This window comes from Schistocerca cancellata, chromosome 11, assembly GCF_023864275.1.
Source record: "Schistocerca cancellata isolate TAMUIC-IGC-003103 chromosome 11, iqSchCanc2.1, whole genome shotgun sequence".
Lineage (NCBI taxonomy): Eukaryota > Metazoa > Arthropoda > Insecta > Orthoptera > Acrididae > Schistocerca > Schistocerca cancellata.
This window is the reverse complement of record NC_064636.1, coordinates 93506234-93532768: the sequence shown is the minus strand read 5'-3', so window position 1 is coordinate 93532768 and position 26535 is coordinate 93506234. Positions and strand designations below refer to the sequence as shown.

Genomic DNA, 26535 nt, shown 5'->3' with positions numbered 1-26535 from the left:
CGTCTCATTCGTCGGAATAGAATTTTTTAAAATTTGTTTTATTTTTGACAGCGATATCTCGATTTGGCCTCTTTCCACCACTGGCGGCGCGGCATGTTTACTGCACTAGAGGGCAGCTACGGCACCTTCTCGCGCACGCGTTGTGGATCTTCTGCGGCCTATATATGGGCTGCCGCTTGCGCTGGGAAGTCAGTTCCGGCGAGATTGTGCACCAGCGCTCTCACCTGATGATGGCGGCCAGTTGGACCGCGGAAATATTGTGTCTTGAAGACGTCATGATCCGGCTGCATACCCGAGAAGAATATTATCAGACGTATAAATTAACTGGCAATTTGCATCTAAAATGACTCATTCGACAACATGACGATCTATCGTGCAATTTTATGCAAGGAACGTGAAAGTAAGCAACAAGCGTTTCTTTCTATTCCCCATGAGTGGGCGATATTCACTTAAACATCTGAAAATTCGGTAACTGTTTTCTATCGTACCTCATTCGTTTCATATTATGCAACATTTATCAACGACATTATGCCTTGTAGACATACTGTATTTGGCTATTTTGTCACCTCCTTGCGAGGCATTAAAATACCAACATACAGAAAAAAACTCGCAGTGCAGCTATTACTCGGCAATGGCGTGCGAGCACTCTGTCTAAGACTCGTGGAAGTCTAACGACTTGATGGAACAGTAAAGTGATAAGAATTAATCCCTACATGTTATACGTCTACTTCTAGTACTCATAGATCAACTTTGTCATTATACCATAAATACCTTACGCCTCAGTTGTCTTTGATGGCGAGTAGCGAGCGGCGAGACGGAAATGACGTCCCTTGTGACGGTAGTCTGCTTGGCAAAGGAGCAGTTCGGCGCTTTCGTGTTTCTCTCGCTGTACACAGACATTGAGGTCGACCCCAGTTTTCGGCGCGGCATTCGCCTCACCCAGTGGTGACCCCCGATGCAGCCGCCAGGCTGTCTGCCGTTCACCCAGGGGGCGACGCGTTGCCTGGGGCGGCTGGCGGCTTAGGCTGTCGTCGTCGTGGCCCCAGGGCGGAACTGGAGCCATTCCCCATGTGCTGTCGCGTCACGAGAGCGTTGCGGTCCCTGTGTTGTTTTGGGCCATCAATAATGTTCTGAAGCGACATCCCACAAACTAACAACCTTGCACAACATCATATCACTGGCATAATTCATCCCCTTCTTGATTTATATCCCATTTCTTCGTGTTCTGGGTTTATTTTCGCATCATTCTGACAGACAACAGAGACGAGAGAACCCAAAGAGATTTTTAGATACCTATCTCCAATTTATTCCCCCTATAGTCGGATTCCTGTCTCCTAAGCGGGTAGGAAGTCAAAAATTAAAAAAAAATCGACTTTTCGAAAATATGTCTGTTTTGTAGAGTACATCTTTCTGAAAAGTTTGATGTATAAAACATATATATTTCAGTGATTATAAGGCACGCTATTAGGTACTGCAGGTACCAAGATTAAGCGCTACACCCCTTACCACAGACATCTGCTGTCATACATACGTGTATTTCGCTGTGTTGAATTCTAATGTTTATATTAGCGCCAGAGATGGTCATACGTGTAATAAGGGACTATTGACATAGAAGAAATGTCTTGATGGCGGCACTCAAACGCCAATGAAAGCTTTAATGAATGTGCATGGAAAAGATTGCCAAAAACCAATTTTTGTGTGGAAGAGATGTACTTGCTGTTGGTGTTTATGATGCAGTTACATGTTTTAATGATAGAGTGTAAAGCCGGATATGTATTTTAGAGAAAATGGGAATCAAGAGCAAAGTGAACTGCATCAAAGCTTTATATGCAATAAACAGAGAGCGTGCAGTGAAAGCACATAAATCAGTTTTGGAAGTGATAAATTCGGAAAGAGTGAATCATAGGAATGTGGAAAAGACGAAAACAGATTTACAAAATGGAAAAAAACCTATTTGTGGTGCTGGACAGTTCTAAAAGATGCCAAATGCAGCCAGAAACTTTAATGGCCATTTTCTGCAAAACACAAATTTCTATTCTCAGATACATGTAACACCCAAAATAAATATGCCATTCCTTTTCCAACTTGGTATCCTTATTAAACACAAACTCCTTAATGCAAAACTCTAGAATTTTCCATCTCTACTAAAAACTGTGGTAAAGTTTGAGATAATTAACTATAAAATTTGAGTTTTTTCTAAACATGAAGTTCAAAATGTAACAGGTCATTCATTATCTTGAAAATTAAATAAATTCTAGAATTTCATACACCTTTATGTATGGATTGTATGCTGTGCAAAATTCATCGAAGAATCTCTCTTACTTATGAAGAAAAGTGTACCTATAGTAAGTGAAAAAATTATAAAATTTCACATGTAAAAAAAATTTATTTCGTTATGTTTTTGAACTTCCACTGCTATGCTTGTGAATCCTGGTCATGCTGACCAAAATTCTATGAATTTATTTGTAAAAATATAGACAGTAGAATTTAGTATCTTGTGGTGCCTCTTCTGCTCCAAGTCGGTCCGTTTGACGTCCAACCCCCTTAACATACGAGCTACAAACACCATCTCATGACGGTAGTACCACATTAAGTGCATTTAAGGGTTACTGTCATTCAAATTTCTTTGTGATTTATGCTGTTGTCTATTGAAATTATGTTGACCAATGGGTGTTGTAAGCACAGTTGCTGAGCTTTGTACACATCTTATATTTATTTTGTACCAAATATTGTGTAATATTCTAGGCTACAGGTATGAGAAAATGAGGAGAAGGAAGATGTATGATTACCTTAATGCTGTCATTCGTCTTACGTGGGCCACTACTGTCGTTGGCAGTGTGTGTTCTATTATCTGTGTGTGGACAGTACCTCAGCTGTACCGTCTGCGGTAATCTGACCACTGTGGACTCGATGTGAAAACCCTTCTCGAAGCAGTGTTCCTTCTGTGCAGCACGCCAAGCGCTGGAGAGGGCAGGACCGGCCCCTCCTCGCAGCCGCACAGTGGCCACAGCGACGACGGCTGGAGCCCAGCCACAGCTGCGCGCCCCACCTCTCCCCAGACGACTCCAGAGCCTGATGACGCCGCCGTCTCTCGCCTGCGGTGAGTTCAGTCACTTTACGTGTAGACTGTCCACAATCACAGTGCGACATGTTGGGCAGTTAGCCAAGTGATAAAGTCAAGAAATCGAATATGGCTATTTTACGTATTTGACGAAGCAGAAGTTGTAGGTCTCGTATAAAGTTTTTCCTTTCATTAATTGTGACGTTCGACGAGGAAAGGATATAAGGGGATCTATACACCCTTCTACAGGTTTGTTGCATGACTCGTTTTCAGTTCCTAACACAGCTGACTTGCGTAAGATAATACTAAATAATTCCCCAAAAATAACGACTGTGCTGGTGTGTTGGGAGCAATTTCAGTTTTCAGCGAAAACTTTGTCTAGTAATCTCGCAGAAAGCCCTACGATGTTCTGGTAATACATTAAGCACACTAGTGGAAATAAGCAGTCAATAACCTTCACTGTGTAATAAAAATGGTGAAGTCACTGGTGACAGTGCCACTAAAGCAGAGTTATTATACATAGTTTTCCGAAACGCCTTGACCAAATAAGAAGAAATAAATATTCCTGAATTCCTATCAAGAATAACTTCAAAGTGAGAAACATAGAAGCAGATATCCTCGGTGCAGCAAAGTAGCTTAAATCATTTAGTAAAGGCAGGGCCTGGGGTCCAGATTGTATATCTGTCAAGTTTATTTCAGAATATGCTGTCATAAAACTTCCATATTTAGCAATTATATACATCAGCTCGCTCACAGAAATATCCGCACCTAAAGACTGGAAAATTGCTCTTGTCACACCAATACTCAAACAGGGAAATAGGAGTAATCCGCTGAATTACTGGTTCATAGCACTAACGTCAATTTACAGTAGGGTTTTGGAACATATGCTGTGTCTGAACATCATGAATTACCTCGAAGAAAGCGATTTATTGACACATTATCATCAAGGGCTTAAAAAATATCGTTCATGTGGAGCATAACTAGGTCTTTATACTTGTGAAGTCATGAGTGCTATCGACAGGGGATGTCAAAATGATTACATATTTTTAGATTTACAGAAGCCTTTCGACACATTTCCTCAAAAGCGTCTCCTAGCTAAACTGCGTGCCTATTGAATATTGCCTCAGTTGTGCGACTGGATTCGTGATTTACTGTCAGAAAGACATCGAGTAAAACAGATGTAATATCCGGCGTTCCCCAAGGAATTGTTACAGGCCCTCTATCGTTCCTGGTTTATATTTGTGGCAATTGACCCTGAACAAAGAAAAGTATGAAGTTATTCACACGAGGACTAAAAGAAATCCACAAAATTTCGATTACGTGATAAGCGTCACGAACCTGAAGGCTGTAAATTCAATTAAATACTTAGGGATTACAATTACAAATGACCTACACTGGACCGATCACGTAGATATTGTTGTGGCTAGAGCAAACGAAAGACTGCGAATCATTGGCAGAACACTTAAAAGGTGGAACAGGTCTGCTAAAGAGGCTGCTTACACCACTCTTGTCCATCCTATTTTGGAGTACTGCTGTGCGGTATCGGATCCGTATCAGGTGGGACTGACGGATGACATCGAAAAAGTTTAAAGAAGCGCAGCTCATTTTTTATTACCGCGAAGTAGTGGAGATAGTGCCACGGACATGATACGTGAATTGGATTGACAATCATTAAAACAAACGCGTTTTTCATTGCGACGGGATCTTATCATTAAATTCAACTACCAGTTTCCTTCCTCCGATTGCGAAAACATTCTGTTGGCACCGACCTAAATAGGGAGAAATAATCATCACGATAAAATAAGAGATTTTGCACAGAAAAATTTAAGTATTCATTGTTCCCGCGCGTCGTTTAAGAGCGGAACGGTAGAGACACAGCTTGATGGTGTTTCATTGAACCCTCCGCCAGGCGCTTTATTGTGAATAGCAGAGTAATCTCGTAGACGTATACGTACATGGTTTCCTATCTCATGAATTAGCCATGTAGGGAAGAACCCTTCACTTTCATTTCCACGATTATTCTCCCAACGGCATAATGACAAATTCTCTCACAGAGTGTGTTGTAACACCGTAGCTGGGGGAGTTAAATGAGCTGAGATCCGTGGCTTATCCTACTACGAGAGACGTATGTGACAACGTCTATTGGGAGTTTTTGAAAATCATTCGTGGCAACATGAGCTTCTACGAAAGTGAAAGTCGGACCTGTCAGTGTCCAAGTGATAAAGGCGGCCATTTTGGATCAATAAAAATCAGGTCAATCCTATTGTGTGGGCATGGTTGAGTGGAGATGGACACAGTAGCCGTATATCGACAGCTGTAAAACCTTCTGTAGATCAGGGAGTTTTACAGGCGAAGTGACAGTTCTTTTTATTCATCGCAGACCAGTTTCAGCGTAAATTCGTCATCACTTCACATTTCTTCTTTGAAATCATTGATCTATAGTGGTAGTCACCGATGTTTTACTGTCGCTTTGTGAAATAGAAACCCTATCAGATGTTGTTGTTGTTGTGGTCTTCAGTCCTGAGACTGGTTTGATGCAGCTCTCCATGCTACTCTATCCTGTGCAAGCATCTTCATTTCCCAGTACCTACTGCAACCTACATCCTTCTGAATCTGCTTAGTGTATTCATCTCTTGGTCTCCTTCTACGATTTTTACCCTCCACGCTGCCCTCCACTGCTAATTTTGTGATCCCTTGATGCCTCAAAACATGTCTTACCAACCGATCCCTTCTTCTAGTCAAGTTGTGCCACAAACTTCTCTTCTCCCCAATCCTATTCAATACCTCCTCATTAGTTACGTGATCTACCCACCTTATCTTCAGCATTCTTCTGTAGCACCACATTTCGAAAGCTTCTATTCTCTTCTTGTCCAAACTAGTTACCGTCCATGTTTCACTTCCATACATGGCTACACTCCATACAAATACTTTCAGAAACGACTTCCTGACACTTAAATCTATACTCGATGTTAACAAATTTCTCTTCTTCAGAAACGCTTTCCTTGCCATTGCCAGTCTACCTTTTATATCCTCTCTACTTCGACCATCATCAGTTATTTTACTCCCCAAATAGCAAAACTCCTTTACTACTTTAAGTGTCTCATTTCCTAACCTAATTCCCTCAGCATCACCCGATTTAATTTGACTACATTCCATTGTCCTTGTTTTGCTTGTGTTGCTGTTCATCTTATATCCTCCTTTCAAGACACTGTTCATTCCGTTCAACTGCTCTTGCAAGTCCTTTGCTGTCTCTGACAGAATTACAATGTCATCGTCGAACCTCAAAGTTTTTACTTCTTCTCCATGAATTTTAATACCTACTCCGAATTTTTCTTTTGTTTCCTTCTGCTTGCTCAATATACAGATTGAATAACATCGGGGACAGGCTACAACCCTGTCTCACTCCTTTCCCAACCACTGCTTCCCTTTCATGCCCCTCGACTCTTATAACTGCCATCTGGTTTCTGTACAAATTGTAAATAGCCTTTCGCTCCCTGTATTTTACCCCTGCCACCTTCAGAATTTGAAAGAGAGTATTCCAGTCAACATTGTCAAAAGCTTTCTCTAAGTCTACAAATGCTAGAAACGTAGGTTTGCCTTTTCTTACTCTTTCTTCTAAGATAAGACGTAAGGTTAGTATTGCCTCACGTGTTCCAACATTTCTACGGAATCCAAACTGATCTTCCCCGAGGTCCGCTTCTACCAGTTTTTCCATTCGTCTGTAAAGAATTCGCGTAAGTATTTTGCAGCTGTGACTTATTAAACTGATAGTTCGGTAATTTTCACATCTGTCAACACCTGCTTTCTTTGGGATTGGAATTATTATATTCTTCTTGAAGTCTGAGGGTATTTCGCCTGTCTCATACATCTTGCTCACCAGATGGTAGAGTTTTGTCATGACTGGCTCTCCCAAGGCCATCAGTAGTTCTAATGGAATGTTATCTATTCTCGGGGCCTTGTTTTGACTCAGGTCTTTCAGTGCTCTGTCAAACTCTTCACGCAGTATCTTATCTCCCATTTCGTCTTCATCTACATCCTCTTCCATTTCCATAATATTGTCCTCAAGTACATCGCCCTTGTATAAACCCTCTATATACTCCTTCCACCTTTCTGCTTTCCCTTCTTTGCTTAGAACTGGGTTTCCATCTGAGCTCTTGATATTCATACAAGTGGTTCTCTTATCTCCAAACGTCTCTTTAATTTTCCTGTAGGCAGTATCTATCTTACCCCTAGTGAGATAAGCCTCTACATCCTTACATTTGTCCTCTAGCCATCCCTGCTTAGCCATTTTGCACTTCCTGTCGATCTCATTTTTGAGACGTTTTTATTCCTTTTTGCCTGCTTCATTTACTGCATTTTTATATTTTCTCCTTTCATCAATTAAATTCAATATTTCTTCTGTTACCCAAGGATTTCTATTAGCCCTCGTCTTTTTACCTACTTGATCGTCTGCTGCCTTCACTACTTCATCCCTCAGAGCTACCCATTCTTTTTCTACTGTATTTCTTTCCCCCATTCCTGTCAATTGTTCCCTTATGCTCTCCCTCAAACTCTCTACAACCTCTGGTTCTTTCAGTTTATCCAGGTCCCATCTTCTTAAATTCCCACCTTTTTGCAGTTTCTTCAGTTTCAAACTGCAGTTCATAACCAATAGATTGTGGTCAGAATCCACATCTGCCCCTGGAAATGTCTTACAATTTAAAACCTGGTTCCTAAATCTCTGTCTTACCATTATATAATCTATCTGATACCTTTTAGTATCTCCAGGATTCTTCCAGGTATACAACCTTCTTTTATGATTCTTGAACAAAGTGTTAGCTATGATTAAGTTATGCTCTGTGCAAAATTCTACAAGGCGGCTTCCTCTTTCATTTCTTCCCCCCCAATCTATATTCACCTATTATGTTTCCTTCTCTCCCTATTCCTACTGACGAATTCCAGTCACCCATGACTATTAAATTTTCGTCTCTCTTCACTACCTGAATAATTTCTTTTATCTCGTCATACATTTCATCAATTTCTTCATCATCTGCAGAGCTACTTGGCATATAAACTTGTACTACTGTAGTAGGCATGGGCTTTGTGTCTATCTTGGCCACAATAATGCGTTCACAATGCTGTTTGTAGTAGCTGACCCGCACTCCTATTTTTTATTCATTATTAAACCTACTCCTGCATTACCCCTATTTGATTTTGTATTTATAACCCTGTAATCACCTGACCAAAAGTCTTGTTCCTCCTGCCACCGAACTTCACTAATTCCCACTATATCTAACTTTAACCTATCCATTTCCCTTTTTAAATTTTCTAACCTACCTGCCCGATTAAGGGATCTGACATTCGACGCTCCGATCCGTAGAACGCCAGTTTTCTTTCTCCTGATAACGACATCCTCTTGAGTAGTCCCCGCCCGGAGATCCGAATAGGGGACTGTTTTACCTCCGGAATATTTTACCCAAGCGGACGCCATCATCATTTAATCATACAGAAAAGCTGCATGTCCTCGGGAAAAATTACAGCTGTAGTTTCCCCTTGCTTTCAGCCGTCCGCAGTACCAGCACAGCAAGGCCATTTTGGTTAACGTTACAAGGCCAGATCAGTCAATCATCCAGACTGTTGCCCCTGCAACTACTGAAAAGGCTGCTGCCCATCTTCAGGAACCACACGTTTGTCTGGCCTCTCAACAGATACCCCTCCGTTGTGGTTGCACCTACGGTACGGCCATCTGTATCGCTGAGGCACGCAAGCCTCCCCACCAACGACAAGGTCCATTGTTCATCTGATAGTGAACTGATATTGTTGCAAGACACAGTTCAGTTGATGCCTGAATTCAACGGGCCCAAAAGTGGCAATTCAGAGTATTCAATGTGCCTTTGCAATTAATCGGAGCAGAATCCAACAAGTTATTGGGCAATAGAGGAGTCTGTATCCATTCAAGAGAAAACAAGGAACCCCACCAGGTATTTTAACAATGACAATGGGATCAGTAATGTTTCAGTGGACTTAATAAAACTTATTCTCTCCCAGTGATTCAAGGATTTCGGGCTTTAATTACCTATTATGGTCAGCCACAGATGTACGATGTCTGGCGATCCAGGTGGCCGAATCATTTACTCGAGTGGTCCACAAATTGAGCAAATACTTGTCAGAATACTTTTCCCAGTCTAAAAGCTTTATGCACACAGGCAGTCAACAAAACTTCATCCACGGGTCTGATAATATAGAAAGCTACAGAGAATGTACGCTGAAATTTTATAAGATAGAGAGCCTGATGTGTATTTACCCAATTTGTCGTATACAAATAGCATCAGCCATTTGACATAAGAAGACAACCAACGAGAAGTAAGTGTAACAGCAAAGACTAAAGATAGAGAGCACAACGAATAATACTTTGTAGATAAACCAGAAACTCATCAATGTAAGATGATGCAGCATAATCAAAAATAATTAATGTATATGATCTCAGGCAAAGTCTGTAAATTATGTTACACGTACTAGATAAAAAATTAGCAGAATCTCAGTAGAAAAGGAGCTGAAAAAAAATTAGAAAATAAATTATTGTTCTTGAATAAGAGACAAGACATGGAAAGGGAAAAATATTTCTGCATAAAAAGACTAATACAAAAAGAGGAGAAAGCTGGCTAAAAAGCGACAGAGAAACATCAGCATGAGGAAATAAACTATTAAGAGCAGTAAATGAAACATTTTAAGACAATACTCGATAATGGAGTGGAAAGTTTGTTGAGAGCGAGTTAAGAAAACCAGCCTGGAGAGCAGATCGTGCGTAACATGGTAGTAATATGAATAACAATGTACAGGGCGAAAGAGAGCCTACGCTTCCTTTTTTCTTCGGCATCAGACTTCTGTGGTGACTAGTAAGAGGTCCTACATAAATATAGGCTTTGGCAGACTAAAAGCGAGAACAGCTTTAAACAAAAATACACTCCTGGAAATTGAAATAAGAACACCGTGAATTCATTGTCCCAGGAAGGGGAAACTTTATTGACACATTCCTGGGGTCAGATACATCACATGATCACACTGACAGAAACAAAGGCACATAGACACAGGCAACAGAGCATGCACAATGTCGGCACTAGTACAGTGTACATCCACCTTTCGCAGCAATTCTCCCATGGAGACGATCGTAGAGATGCTGGATGTAGTCCTGTGGAACGGCTTGCCATGCCATTTCCACCTGGCGCCTCAGTTGGACCAGCGTTCGTGCTGGACGTGCAGACCGCGTGAGACGACGCTTCATCCAGTCCCAAACATGCTCAATGGGGGTCAGATCCGGAGATCTTGCTGGCCAGGGTAGCTGACTTACACCTTCTAGAGCACGTTGGGTGGCACGGGATACATGCGGACGTGCATTGCCCTGTTGGAACAGCAAGTTCCCTTGCCGGTCTAGGAATGGTAGAACGATGGGTTCGATGACGGTTTGGATGTACCGTGCACTATTCAGTGTCCCCTCGACGATCACCAGTGGTGTACGGCCAGTGTAGGAGATCGCTCCCCACACCATGATGCTGGGTGTTGGCCCTGTGTGCCTCGGTCGTATGCAGTCCTGATTGTGGCGCTCACCTGCACGGCGCCAAACACGCATACGACCATCATTGGCACCAAGGCAGAAGCGACTCTCATCGCTGAAGACGACACGTCTCCATTCGTCCCTCCATTCACGCCTGTCGCGACACCACTGGAGGCGGGCTGCACGATGTTGGGGCGTGAGCGGAAGACGGCCTAACGGTGTGTGGGACCGTAGCCCAGCTTCATGGAGACGGTTGCGAATGGTCCTCGCCGATACCCCAGGAGCAACAGTGTGCCTAATTTGCTGGGAAGTGGCGGTGCGGTCCCCTACGGCACTGCGTAGGATCCTACGGTCTTGGCGTGCATCCGTGTGTCGCTGCGGTCCGGTCCCAGGTCGACGGGCACGTGCACCTTCCGCCGACCACTGGCGACAACATCGATGTACTGTGGAGACCTCACGCCCCACATGTTGAGCAATTCGGCGGTACGTCCACCCGGCCTCCCGCATGCCCACTATACGCCCTCGCTCAAAGTCCGTCAACTGCACATACGGTTCACGTCCACGCTGTCGCGGCATGCTAGCAGTGTTAAAGACTGCGATGGAGCTCCGTATGCCACGGCAAACTGGCTGACACTGACAGCGGCGGTGCACAAATGCTGCGCAGCTAGCGCCATTCGACGGCCAACACCGCGGTTCCTGGTGTGTCCGCTGTGCCGTGCGTGTGATCATTGCTTGTACAGCCCTCTCGCAGTGTCCGGAGCAAGTATGGTGGGTCTGACACACCGGTGTCAATGTGTTCTTTTTTCCATTTCCAGGAGTGTAGCTTACAGTCATAAATACACGGATTTATAAGAATTACAAAACCAAAAATTTGTTAATATAGAACAGTGAAACGTCGGGAATAGATTTGCCAGGGTAACATATTTAACTTATTAACATTGCAGGATCGCAAGTTAACGTAAGTGCGAGATAAGCCACTGGACACGTGAGATGCTGGAGCACTTCCAAAAGGTCGAATGTAGGCATGCAAACATGTATGGATTGTTTTGCTCAAGTATCAGATATCAGTATTTGAAATGGAGTTCGATGCCTGATGCAGCTGGTTGGTCAGTACAGGGACGGTTAATGCTGTTGGTGAATGATGCTGGAGTTACTGTATGATGATGTCCCATATCTGCTGGACTGGAAACAGACCTGATGATTGAGAATGACAAGAGACTTGTCAACACTCTATAGAACATGTTGGGTTACAAGAACGGTAAGTGAGCGAGCGTTATCCTGTTGAAAATCAACCCTGGAATCCTGTTCGTTAAAGGCAGCAGAACGGGTCGAATCACCAGATTGAAAGAGACAAGGTGTGTGGGATAACCATGGGAATGTTCCTGCTGTCATACGAAATCGCACCACAGACCATAACTCCAGGTGTAGGTCCAGTGTGTTAACACACGGAAAGGCTGGTTGTAGGCCCCCAACTGGCCTAATCAAAACATGGCCATTACTGGCACCGAGGCTGGTGGTTTGCGATCAGCGAAACGCATGCTACAGGGCATCTGGTTCGGAGCTGTCTTTAAAGTAACCGATTTGTAAGAGTTCTTTGTGTTACTTGGCGATAACTGCTGCTCAAACTGCTGCTGGAGATGTATTACAATCCGCCAGAGTAATACGCCGTACAGGATGGTCTTCCCTCTCAGTAGTGCCACGTGGCCGTCTGGAATCCAGTCTTCTTGCGACCGGATTTTCTTCTAATCACCGCTGCCAACAGGCATGTATAGTGGGTACATTACTGTGAAATATTTCTACATCACGGAAGGAACAACGAGAATCTCGTAGCCCTAGTACAGACTTCGCTTAGTCTCTATGAGATGTTATTAAGAGCGTCTTTCTCGTCTCAGAGGCATTTTTGCCCTACATCAACTCACTGCGTCCAAACTCAAAGGTAACTAACGCTCAAGCCCGTTACAGCGTCTTTTTAAAGCAAGCCTGATTGGCTTCTTCGTAGTGGTGCTACTAACGCCACTCTTGAGCAACTGCATAGAAATTTGAAAAAAACATAATATTCCAGATTTAGAAACACACCCACCAGCTTTCGTTTATGTCGCACTGCTTCTTCTTGGTGCTGTACTATTTCGAAAGTAAAAGACGTTGTTAACAATGTTACCAAAATCTCAAAAAGTTCTTGAACGACATACTTCACATTTTTATACGTTACTCTAATAAACGTTGGGACAGTGTCTGCTTTCATATACCAATGGCTTGGGAGTGCGCCATTGTCTAGTTGTCAAAATTTTCTGTGTCCCAGGTTCCAGCACAGGCACTGCTTAACCTCTGAACAAAAATTAACAGCAGTGTCAGCAAAGACGTCCAGCATAAGAAGTCGCCATTTTCCTGACAAATGCCATGCCAAATAGGGTGGAGGAACGACAGACCTTCATGGCACTCCCTTTCCCTTGGGGTGGGAAACTGCCCTTAAAAGGGAGAAGAGTCAGTAATGATCAATGACGCGAGGATGCAGAAGGCAATGGAATCGAATAAATTAAAACCACATAACGTGTATCCATAGGACATACGTCGTTAACAGGGAAACTGTCTTGATGCAATCTGCACTGAGAAAAGGTTCCGGACAAGTTACCCTTTTGGGTCTCTGGGAGTGGACTACCAAGGTCGAAGTGACAATGGAAAAGAGACGGAATAATTTAGGAAGGGCTAACCTTCTACGACTTGGAGCTTTGAATTCAGAAGTTTGATCGTAATTAGAAAGCTAGGAAGTCTAAAAACGGAAGTGCAGAGGCCCCAGGCTAGATACGGTGGGGGTCATTGAAGTGAAACCGAAGAAGGCTAAGGATTTGTCATAAGACACATTGGGGTAAAATCAACAGCAGCAGAAAATGCTGTAATGGGAGTAGGATTCATTATGTATAGGAAGTAGGAGAGAGAGTGGGCTACTGTCAACAGCTCTATGGCAGAGTTTCTCTCACCAGATTCGAAATCAAACGAACGCCAACAACGATAGTTCAGGTACACATGGTAACGACACGAGCAAAACGAGAAAAGAGGAAGTATGCAATTGAAATGCAGTTGCAGGGGAAAGAAAATAAGATAGGGTCATGGGGTATAAGGGCTTGGCATAGGAATGAGAGGGGTGAAAGTCTAATTGATTTCTGCATTGAAATTGAGATGGTAATAACAAATACTCTGTTCATCAATCATGTGAGGAAAAAATAAGCTTGGAAAAGACCCAGAGACACTGGAAGATTCCAGCTGGATTACATCATAGTGAGACAGAGATTCCGAAATCAGATATTGGAATGTAAGGTGTACCCAGATGTAAACATAGATTTAGTAATTATGAAGAGTAGAGCGAGGTTTAAGAGAGTCGACCAGAAGAATCAGTGTAGAAGGATGTAGCATACTGCAGTACTGAGAAATGAAACTTAAAGTTTACCAACGATATGGATATTGCGGTAAGGAATATCACAGTGGACTGTTCAGTTCAGGAGGAGAGGACATCTCTACAACGTAAAATCACAGACGGTGGACAGACGAACACAGATAAAGGGAAGCCAACTTCAAAGAAACTTTAGGTAACAAACAAAAAAAAATACAACTGATCGATGAAAGAAGAAAGTATAAAAGTGTTCAGCGAAAGACAGGAAGACAGCTACATTCACTGACGTGGCCAGAGTCGTGGGATACCTGCTGATATCATGTCAGACCTCCTTGTGCCCAACCTAGAGCACGAAAGCGAGGTGGTGGGGACCCAAGAAGTTGTTGGAAGTCCCCTGTACAAATAATATGCCATGCTGCCCCTATAGCCACCCACAACTGCTAAAGTGTTGTTGGTGCAGGATTTTGTGCACGAACTGACCTCTCGATTATGTCTCACAAATGTTCCATGGGATTTATGTTGCGCTATCTGGGTGATCAAATCATTTATTCGAGTAGTCCACAATGTTCACCAAACGACTCATGAACAGTTCTGGCCCATTGACATGATATCGTTATTTGAGAACATGAAGTCCACAAATGGCTGAAAATGGTATCCAAGTAGCTAAAGATAACCGTCTGCATTCAATGATAGGCTCAGTTGGACCAGAGGACCCTGCCCATTCCGTGTAAACAAAACCCACGCCGTTATCGAGCCAACACCATTTTGCACAGCGCCTTGTTGGCAATTCGGGTCTGTAGCTTCTTGCGGTCAATACCACACTCGAACACTACCATCAGCTCTCACTAACTCAATCCGAGATTTATCTGACGAGGCCACCATTTTGCATTCGCCTAGGATTCAACCAATATGGTTATGAGACCAGAAGCTGCAGGTGATAGCCGGCCGGAGTGGCCGTGCGGTTCTAGGCGCTACTGTCTGGAACCGAGCGACCGCTACGGTCGCAGGTTCGAATCCTGCCTCGGGCATGTATGTGTGTGATGTCCTTAGGTTAATTAGATTTAATTAGTACTGAGTTCTAGGCGACTGATCACCTCAGAAGTTAAGTCGCATAGTGCTCAGAGGCCTTTTGCTGATGATAACATACTGTTAGTAAATGCACTTGCACTGGTAATCTTTTCCCGCAGCCCATTGACGCAAATTTCACCGCACTTCCAAACAGATACGTCGATAGTACATTCTGCATTGATTTCTGCGGTTGTTTCACGCAGTTTTGCTTCTGTCTTAGCACTGACCCATTTATGCAGGCGCCACTGCTTTAGGTCGTTATGTGAAGGCTGTCAGCCACAGCACTGACCGTGGTGAAAAGTAATGCCTCAAATTTTGTATTCTCGGCACACTCCTGCTACTATGGCTCTTGGAATATTGAATTCCTTAACGATATCCGAAATGTAATGTCTCATGCTTCTAGCTCTAACTACAGTTCGATGTGAAAAGTGTTAATTCTCGCTGTGTGTCGGAAACTTTTCACATGAATCACCTGATTACATATGATAGCTCCGCCAATGCACTGCCCTTTTATATCTTGTGTACACATTACTACCGCTATCTGTGTATGTGCACATCACTTTTGCTCAACTTGTCACCTCGATGTGAATCATTTAGGAATGACATATGTACGATGTTCTAGGTAGCCAAGGCTGTAGAAAACTGTAGAAAACTTAAGACAAAACTGTAAACAAACAGTCGTAGGAAGGACTGACACAGAATATAGAAAAGTGGAAACAATAATTACCATGGGAATTCCATCCCCAACGCCAGAAGACAGAGCAAATAAATGGAAAAATTACATTGACAGCCTCTATGATGGAGGAACTTTTCTGATGACATGGTAGAGGAAGCAATCTGTGTTGGCGTGGAAGACATAAAAGATGTACTATTAGAGGCAATATTTAATAGAGCTCTGGTCTATTTTATAACAAATAAAGCTAAAAGGATACATAAAATTTCATCATGACTACTGAGTTCATAGGGGAAAGTGGCACCCCAACGACTATCCAAGTTCGAGTGTAGAATCTATGAGACTGGCAATGTACCATCACACTTCCAGAAAAAATATCATCCACATATTTCCAAAGGAAGCAAGGGCAGATAACTGTGAAAACAACAGCACAATCATCTTTGGAAGTCATACATCCGAGCTGCTGATGAGAATGATGTAAATAAGAATGGAAGAGAAAATTGAACAACTGTCAGATGACGGTCAGTTTGGCTTTAGGAGAGGTAAAGGCGCCAGAGAGGCAGTTCGTAAGTTGTACTTGATGATGGAACCAAGTCTGACGAAAAGTCAAAATACAGTCAAAAGTTTTTTACCTAGAAAAAGCGTTCGACAATATAAAATTCTGCAGGAGCTTCGAAAGTCTTACATAAATATAAGTAAGTTACAGGGAAATACAGGTGGGTTACAACATGTACAAGAACCAAGATTGAAGAATAAGACTCGAAAATAAAGATAAAGTACTCAGATTAAAAGTGTGTAAGACAGGGTGCAGTCTTTTGCCCCTGCTATTCAATCTATTCATCGAAGAAGCTATGATGGAAATGTAATAAAGATTCAAGGATGGGATTCAAATTCACGGTGAAAGAATGCCAATGAAAATTTTGTTGATGACATTGCTGTCCTCAGAGAAAGTGAAGAATTATTGGATCTGTAGAATTGAATGGAGAGTCTGATGAGTAAGGAATATTAATTGAGAATGAACCACGGAAATAAATTTCTAATTAGAAGCAGCAGATATCGGAATTTTTTACACTTAAATTGGTGGTCATGAAGTAGACAATATTAAGGAAATCTGTAAGCAAAATAACCCATGATATACATAACAAGAAGGACATAAAAAGCATACTAGCAAAGGCAAAATTGGTACAACTAGCCAACATAATTCTACTGCTATGAAACATAGGTCATAATTTGAGGAAGAAATTTATGAGAATCTATGTTTGGAGAACTACTTTGTATGTTACTGAATCGTAGACAGTGGCAAAACACTGTGACTAAGGAGACTACGAGCGTCTGAGATGTGGTGCTAGAGAAAAGTGTTGAAAACTAGGTGGACATGTTGGATATGGAATGAGGGGGTTACTCTGCAGAATCAGTGACATGGGGAAATACTGACAAGACGAAGGAGATGTAGAGTGTAAAGACTGAAGAGTGTCTTTCTCTTCAGTCGGAAGACAGTTGGAATACGTCGAGGAGTTAATTGAGGATGTAGTGTGTAAGTGCTATTTGAGATGAAGGGTGGTGCAAGAGAGGAATTCGTGTCAGGCCACATCAAACCAATTAGAAAAGTACTGGTTAAAATAATCTCATTTGACAGATTAATAGATTATATTTGTACTTAATTGCCTTTAGTTCACAAAGAAAGTTTTACATATTATTTCCGAGGCTGCAACACACAGTTTGTTACATCAAAATGTAGGTGTTGCTGTCACACGCAAATAACATGGCCCGTTTCTCAGTAGACATTCAGTTACATCGACAGTATCTGGACACCCATTAGTGAACATTAATAAGGGATGTGTCAAAGTTTCATCTCTATGAAGGCTTTGACTCTGCTGAGGAAACTTTCAGTAATGCGTCTGAACTTCAGTGGAGAAATGAGAACCCATTAGTCCTCAACGTTGGACTCTTTAATCTGCAGCGAAGTCAGCTTCTAACTCATCCCAAAGCAGTTACATTGGATTCAGCTCGGAATTCAGGGCAGAATAGTACAGTCATGGAATGTTGTCCACAAACTCTCGCGTAACAGATAATGATTTATTACAAGGAGCAATGTCTTGCTAATACAAACAATGTTACTGTATTGTATGCAGTACATAAAGCTGTAAAACGTGATTTACATGCTATCGAATTTAGTGTTAAGCTCAATAGGGGAATGACAACATAACCATGGATATATCCCCATAATGTGACGCCATCTCCTCACTCCTTCACTTCTGGCACTACACAAACTGGCAGGTAACAGTCATTAACCAAAAACAGAACCTTCCATCGGTGATTCAAATGTCCGGACCATTCGTTTCCACTCATCCATGGTCGAAACATTCCTGGTACATTTGTTACTGAGGTGACATCCAGTGTCTAGTGCACATTCGAAATTACTGAACCTCCCTGATGAACCCATTCTTCTATTTCTGGTTCTCTGCTGACAACACATGTGTCTCTGCCTCCTTTTATACTGGCGGATCGTCCTTTCATTACATTTGTTGGTCAGTCACACATTAGATAAAGGTGTCTAGATAGTTTTGATCCGATTGTGTAGCTTGTCCCCAATGTTATTCAATCCGTATATTGAGCAAGCGGTGAAGGAAACAAAAGAAATATTTGCAGTAGGAATTAAAAGAAATAAAAAGATTGACGTTGTCTGATGACATTGTAATTTTGTCAGGGACAGAAAAGGACCTAGAAGAGCAGCTGAACAAAATGGACAGTGTCTTGCAAGGAGGATATAAGATGAACATCAACAAAAGCAAAACGAGGGTAATGGAATAGAGCCAAGTTAAATTAGTTCATGCTGAGGGAATTACATTACGAAATGAAACGCTTAGAGTAGTAAATTAATTTTGCTATTTGGGGAGCAAAATAACTGATGTACGAAACAGAGATGATATAAACTGTAGAATGGCAATCACAAGGAAAGAGTTTCTGAAGAAGAGAAATTTGGTAACGGTGAGTACAGATTTAAGTGTCTGGAGATCGTTTCTGAAAGTATTTGTATGCAGTGTAGCCATGAATGGAAGTGAAACTTGGGCGATAAATAGTCTACACAAGAAGGGAATAGAAGCTTTCGAAATGTGGTGCTACAGAACACTGCAGAGGATTAGGTGGGTAGATAATATAACTGATGAGAAAGTACCGAACAGAATTGGGGAGAAGAGGAATTTGTGACACAACTTGAAGCAGGGATCGGTTGCTAGGACATGTTCTGAGGAATCAAGGGATAACCAATATAGTACTGGATTGCAGTGTGGAGGCTAAAAATCGTAATCAGAGAGCAAGAAATGAATACACAGAACAGATTCAGAAGGATGTAGTTTGCAGTGGTTACTTGGAGACGAAGAAACTTGCACACAGTAGAGTAGCATGGAGAGTTGCATCAAAGCTGTCTCTGGACTGAAGACCGTAAGAACCTCAACAGTGTACATAAATGCTGTTAGGTCTTTAGTGTGTTCACGAAGCCTAGATCCAGATTGCCTAGAAATTTGAATGGTACGAAAAGCGCATGAAATTCGAAGTACACTGGTGTCCAAAATTAAAGCAACAAACGGAAATTTAGCGAGGTTGCGTTTATTTTGCCATAAAAAGGTACAAACAGGTGATAGTGAAGTAGGAAAAATGTTAAGAACAAAGAACATAAACAACTACAATATGCATAAAGGTAGAAAAAAATGTTCTTCATTTTTTCGAAGTTAACAGATTTGCAAACACAATCCAACAACTGGATAATGTGCTCAGCATAGGCTGTGACCACCTCTGGCTCATACAACCCCCGACATCGACAAGGCAAGCTGTAAATGATGTCATCAATCTCATGTGGAGGCAATAACACCATTTCTCCTGCAGAGCTACTCGCAAGTCTTATGGAATTGTTGGTGGATGCTTGAGTGATGCAACCCGTCTCACTACTACATATATTTTGTATGCATACTATAAACAATTTACAATAAATCCACACGTTATAGAATAATTTGTACTCTATAAAATTTACAATATTACAATTCTAATTTATAAAATAAAATTCATGGAAACCTATATACAGTATAATAAAATTTTATACAGTCTTTGTTTCACATGTCATTCTTCCAGAAGTCCACATATGCCCTCGCTACTTCGTGCACGCCATCAGGTCTTGGGCCGTGCAAGCTCTTGGGTGGTTTACTAACGGACATCGTCTTGATGCTCCCACACGGACACAAAGCACTTTCACTAATTCCCCACTTGTGCAGATTTCTGTTACATCTGTCCATTTCTGAACGTAGCCTGTTCACGGTTTTCCATCTCTCCCACTCAAGTTCCGCACCTGATGGCAGCACTTCCTGAGAATCGTGTGAATATTCTTGTTGTTCCTGCCACAATCTTTTTCTAGAAGATTTGGTGAACCTGTGAGTGGTTGGGTTGAGCGGAGAAAACTACTTCTTGACGTAAGGCATTTAGGTAACATTTGGTACCCATGGAGCGGATGACGTTGATTTTGAACCTGTTTTGTTCGTTCAGTTCTGCTCTGTATTGAACGTCGGACATTTGGCAGAGCAATTCCTGACAAGGATTGTAGGTGTTCTACTCTTGTTGTCTTAAGACATCCAGTAATATGTCTACACATCTGGTTCAGGACAGTGTCCTGCTTGTTTGTGTGGCATCATTGCTCCCAAATAGTACTTGAAAACTCAGCAGCAGAGTAACAGAGTGCCATTGCGGTGGTGCGTAAAACTTTTGGATTAGCTCGACATTTTGATGTTAGCTTGCCAAGTAAGTTATTCCGTGATTGGATTTCTGCCTTGCTCTTCTCAATGTGCCTCTTGAATGACAGTGTCCTATCAAGAGTAACTCCCACGTACACTGGGAGAGGACAGTGTTTAATCTTGTGTCATTCCACCAAACATTCAGTTCTTGCTTCGTCTCTCTGTTGTTAAGATGGAATATGCAAGTTTTGGTCCTACTTGGATTGGGTTTCAACTGGTTTTCTTTGTAATAGTTGGTAAGATTTTCCAGGTTCTCAGCTAGTATTTCCTCAATATCCATGTAGTTTTATGCCTGAGCTGCTATTGCCCTATCATCAGCATAAATAAAAGATCTTGACCAGGAACTAATATGCTGGTCATTTGTATAAATATTGAATAACCTGGGGGCAAGAACACTGCCCTGCAGTAGCTCATCTTTTTGTAGTCACCAACTGCTCTTGTTACCTTGGAACTCAACAAAATACCTTCTGTTAAATAGAACTGATTTGAGTACAGAAGTGAATTGAGGGTTTTTTGTTGTTTTTTTGCACTTTTGCAATGAGATTTCTGAGACTGATGGTATCATATGCTTCCATAAAATCTATAAACAACATTCCTGTAGTTCGTCTTTTCTCAAACCCATCTCCAGTATAGTGGGTTAGGCTTAGAGCTTGACTGGTACAAGATTTGCCAGGCCAAAATCCTGCTTGCTCTTTTATTAGGGTGCCCTCAATCAGCTCTTTGAATCTGTTTAGTATCAAACAGTTTGTATATTGTACAAAACAGAGAGATTGGCCGATCACTCTTAGGATCTTCTGGGTCCTTACCAGGCTTAAGAATTGCAGTTATTTTTGCCTGTCTGCAGATTTCAGGAATTCATCCAGTTGCCCAACAGCAGTTCATAAACTCCCACAGCCACAATTTAGAGCCGACACCAAGACGTATCATCTGTTCATTTTTAATATCATCTAGGCTTGCGGCCTTCCCAGTCGTTAAACTTTTGACTGCTTCTTTCACTTCTGATATTGTAAATGTATGATCGAGTGTGTCATTATTTTCTTCATGGAAAGCATCTAGTCTACTCGCATGCCCTTTCTTCAGTCTGTCTTTCGCTTTACCGTTTTTCAGCTACTGGAAGGCTATTTGGTTTGCTGTACTGTCAACAAAGCCTGGTGTACCTGTAGGTATACCATCTAATTTTTGAGCAGTCTCCACACTTTCCGACTACTGTGAGTTATGTTAACGCTTTCTACAGTGTGTTACCACTTCTGTCTTCTATTTTCAATCATTGTTGTTATGACTTCTTCTCCATTGTTCACGGGGAGAATGGGTTGGCGTCATAGAGACCACAATACGTTTCGTATTTCTCTTTTGTCTCTTCGCTGTTGCCTTGAATGTACGATTTTCCACATCCTCTCGTATACTCTGCGTGCAGAGTAAAAACAAACTCACTGAAGTTTTCTGGTAGAGGTGTGTATCCGCGACATGCTCTATGGGATTCAAATTGGGAGGTGAAGCATACCATCCCAGGCGATCAATATCTTCAATTTCCAAGAAACCTTCAATCAGCTGATCTCTATGAGGCGTACCTTTATCGTCCATCAATACGAAGTGTACGCCACAGCACCTCGCAACGACGGCATATGAGGTTCCAAGATCTCGTCACGATACCTTACAGGAGTTAAGCCTTGCCAATTCACCCATACAATGTCATGAAGAGGTGTTCAGGTAGCCCACGTAATCGCTGAGCACACCATTAAAGAAACTCCCTGATATCAGTCTCTTTTGCACGATATTTGGGTAACGAAATCCTGTTCCACGTTAGCACTATGTGAAAATCCGTCGAGAAACACGCTCCAGACCATTTTGGGACTCACGTGTGAAGATAACGTTGGCACACTGTTCGGCCATCCGGTGGGATGTTGACGACTTCACTCTACACATTTATTTCTGTGAAGTGTCAGAGGTACATAAACAACGGGCCCCTGACAATAAATGGCACTCTGGTGAGATCTTCTGTATAACATTTGCCTAGATACACCTGCGAGGTGAGGTGCCAGTTGCCGTGCAGTAGTAAGGCAGTACTGTGATGCCCTTTTAACCAAATAATGGTCCTCCCTTTCTCGTATCATACGTGGTCTGCCCTCGTCTTCGAGATACAGTTTCCGTCTCTACAAACAGTCAGCACATCTGATAAACAACAGTGCGATTCACATTAACCCATCGGGCCACATCAGGTTGTGACTGTCCTCCTCCCACTCTTCCAATGGCCCTCCACTGCGGAGAGCCTGGTATGCGTCTACTCTGTACTATACTGCACCATCTGTGACTGTGTCTACAGCGATTGCGAATGTGGAAGTACCCAGCAAACACTACCCCATTGCTAGCTGCACTGACTTCGTCGTGGGCGTGGTTGTCCGTTGACTGGAATGCTAACTTCCGTGTAGAACACGGTTATGCAGACATCTGTTGACAGTTTGCATGATTACATCGTGAATTAGGACGGGAAATCGCAGTTAGCTGCTTTAATTTTGGACACCAGTGCATTGTGGTAACCTTCTTGACTTTTAGGGACTCATCACAGTTCTGCTTCTGCCATAGCGTTTCATCCTCAGACGTGCGTGTTTGGAGATATTTGTAAGTATTCTCCTTTTGTTGCAGGGATCTTTCTGGAGAAGAGAAGGGCAAGATGCTGATTGCGGCAGCTAAGGAGGGGTCAGTGAGCAAGGTGCGAACGTTACTGGCAGTGGGGGCGGACGTGGAGGCGATGGACGAGAACCAGCAGAACGCACTGCACTTGGCAGCAGTCGAGGGACACACGGAGGTGGTGAGGCGTCTGTTGGAGGAAGGAGCTGATGTCAACGCCAGGGACCGCTGGCGGAACACGCCTCTGCATCAGGCTGCATGGAATGACAATGCGACTGTGGTGCGGCTGCTGGCGGCATACTCTGCCGACTGCAACGCCAGGGATCACACTGGGAACACACCACTGCACGATGCGGCACGGCGTGGACAAGCAGACGCGGCGACTGCGCTACTGGAGGCAGGGGCCGACAGGGAACTCAGGAATTACGATGGGGACACGCCGCTGGACCTAGCCGAGTGGAACAACCACGAGTGGCTCATAGACATCCTAGAATCAAGCTAAATATAGTGCAAACGACTCTGGAGTAAAATAAAAAAAAGCCTTCTATGTGATCTTTGTTACTTATAAAATAAAGAATACAGAAAAGTTTATCCTCCAGTCTTGGTTTGCACACTAATTTACATAGTACATACAACGACGCAAGTACCATAACACCAAGAGTGTTTATGGACTACCATAAGTTCAAGGAGGGACTTTCCTTTTGCTGAAAATTCAAAACAAACTGAATAATTCTCTATTACTAATGAACACCAGTTTTCTACAATATTTTCTTACTGAAAAATACTTTTTAGACGCATGTTTGGTGCTATGTGGAACTTATATAAAACTCTGATGAATTTCCTTATATGTAGATTGCCGACACATAACCTCTGTACTTAAAATACATCTTTATTTGAGATCTTTCACTGAATTTACTTCTGTACCTAATGTGCTGACAGTCGAGCAACTTGTGTCTGCAGTTAAAAATTGGTATTATTACCAGTACTTACGACACATTAGTTCCGATTCGAGACCGAATTTTGTTGTATACTGTCAAGCTCTCGAATACCGGCGGCCTAGGAAACCTCCTTCTCGGATCACTAGACAATACTTCTAGCAAATCGTAATAAAGAGTTTTATTACGAAATGAATCAATGACATTACTTAACTCTGACATAACAAAGAAGTGCTGCAAGCAAAGGGCGACATGCAAGAAAGAAATCTCTTCAGTATACACAATTCCTAAGTCACTGGTCTTGATGTGACTAATCTCTGATGTAGAAGTGGCCGTGACAAGCTGGGAGTGTGCGCATGTTCTCTTCCCCTGAAGGCCGCAGCTGTCGCGTTGTCGTCCTGGACAGAGGTCGGTCAGCGTGGTATTGGGTGACGTCTTCTTCACAGCCCTGTCTGCTCTATCGTTCCCGACTGGGTGCCGGCGCTCGACTTTACGCCATAACATTCCTCCCCCCAAAACGACTGACGGTCGTCGTATAAGGAGCGCGACAACGGCAGGGAAGGCAGGAGTGTGGAGGCAGCGGTGGACTGGAAACTGTGGCTGCAGCGGACGTCAGGCTTCCAGTTGTAGCCCGCCATCTGGTCTGCGCTCAGGTCCCCCGGAAAACGCACAGAAGGGCACGCATCCAACTCCTGAGACCCATAACCAGGTGGAGAAGCCGCAAGCTGCTGCGGCGTTGGCGGGTCCAGCTCCTTGGGTAGGACGAGAGGAGGAGGCGACGCCTCCGTCTCCACAGGGTCGTCCTGTGGTGTCGTGACGACACCCTTTGACAGCTGTTGTGGCCACACCGCCCCCTGGATCTGTGAATCTGGGCGAAGAGATACACAAGTATCACTGTGCACATTACAGTGGCGAATTTGATCCTGATGTCGGCACTGCAATCCGTCTGGGCCTGAAATGAGATACACGCAAGCACCAAGTCGACGAACGATCTCGTCTCGCGCCCACCGTCTGCGTCCATACTTCGACGCCGGATATTGAGGAGGGTGGAGCAGGTGGAGCAGTGTCCGCCAGCGATGGTCCATCTTGTGGATGCGAACGATAGGAGTTGAGAAACCGTTGCTATAAGCGTATACCACAAGCAACCAAAAAGATCCCACAAAATCTACGTGCACACGTTGCCATGGTGTTTGCGACTTAGGCCAAGAAGAGAATTTTTATGGTGGAGCGGACCGAATTTCCCCACATGCGTGACGCTGTTCTATTTGGCTGTTCGTACCCTTCCAAGTACAGTCACGATGCGCTAACTGTTTCGTAATAATCACCCAGTGTCAGTCCACTGTCATTTTGAACAAGAATCACCCCTCGCTTTATAGCGAGGGTATGTCGACGTGCAAAGTATTGGCGCACTACGAAGTTCTTAATGCTACACTATGAGCGAGGCTAAATTGTGCGAATGTAGTTTAGCAGAATGTCCAAATCTGAATCAGCTTCCGTGGGCTGTGCAATTTTCCTGTTGTTCAGAGGAAAAGGTTGAAGCAATTCAGAATCCTGACCATCGATGTCACAAAGAGATCCTGCAGAAGCGTCAAAGTCTGTATCAGGGTCAATCAGAAGACGTGAAAGTGCGTCCCCATTACCATGTTGAACTGTCATAAAATTTACAATCTCGTACTGATATTGAGACAACAACAAAGCCCGTCATTGAAATTTTCGACCAGTAGTTACAACGACTGCAAAGGCTTGTGATACGTTACTAAGTAGAATTTCATGCCATACAAATAGTGGTGGAATTTGATGACACCATGCACAATAGCCGGTGCCCCTCTCTCTATTTGTGAAAAATTACACTGAGCTTTGGAAAACACTTTTGATGCGAGTGCAACAGGCCTGTATTTATCACCAAATCTATGTGAAAGAACTGCACCGAGTCCATAAGAGGAAGAGTCAACTGGCAACACACTTGATTTGCCAGGATCAAAGTGAACTAAGCATCGATCACTGAGCAACGCATCTTTAAGTTCTCGAAAAGCTACTTGGCACTCATCTGTTCAAACAAAGGGGACATTCTTGCAACGCAAGTGGTCGAATAGAGCTCCAATTTCTCCAGCATTCGGTATTAACCGAAAATAATAGTTCATTTTTCCCTAAAACTGACTGCAATTCCGTGAAATTTCGAGGAACTGGCAGGTCTCGTATGACTGCTACTGAAGAGGATGTAAACCTTGACTGTTTATGGCATGACCAACATACTGTAACTCTGATTTTAAAAAAATCACACTAGTCCCGTCTACACTTCAGTCCTGCATCAGGTAACACACAAAGCACGCAAATTTGCAGTGTGTTCTTCAGGTGTACGACCTGCTACAACAGTATCGTCTAAATAGTTTGAACAGTTTGGCACTTGAGCAGTCAGCTGTTCCTAATAGCATTGGAAAACATCATGTGTGGAAGCAAATATTTAAACAAGCCCTAATGA

General features: G+C 42.9%; 1 protein-coding gene across 1 annotated transcript in view; it reads left to right on the top strand.

Annotated features, from left to right (window-relative positions):
- The window catches only part of LOC126108653 (ankyrin-3-like), a 112743-nt gene extending 89029 nt beyond the window's left edge, over positions 1–23714 (top strand). Inside the window, exons 4-5 of the mRNA XM_049913966.1 lie at positions 2951–3100; positions 23137–23714. Of these exons, the coding sequence (XP_049769923.1) occupies positions 2951–3100; positions 23137–23623 (637 nt within the window). The 3' untranslated portion in view covers positions 23624–23714. The remainder of the gene's footprint in view (positions 1–2950; positions 3101–23136) is intronic.
- The last annotated feature ends 2821 nt before the right edge of the window (positions 23715–26535 follow it).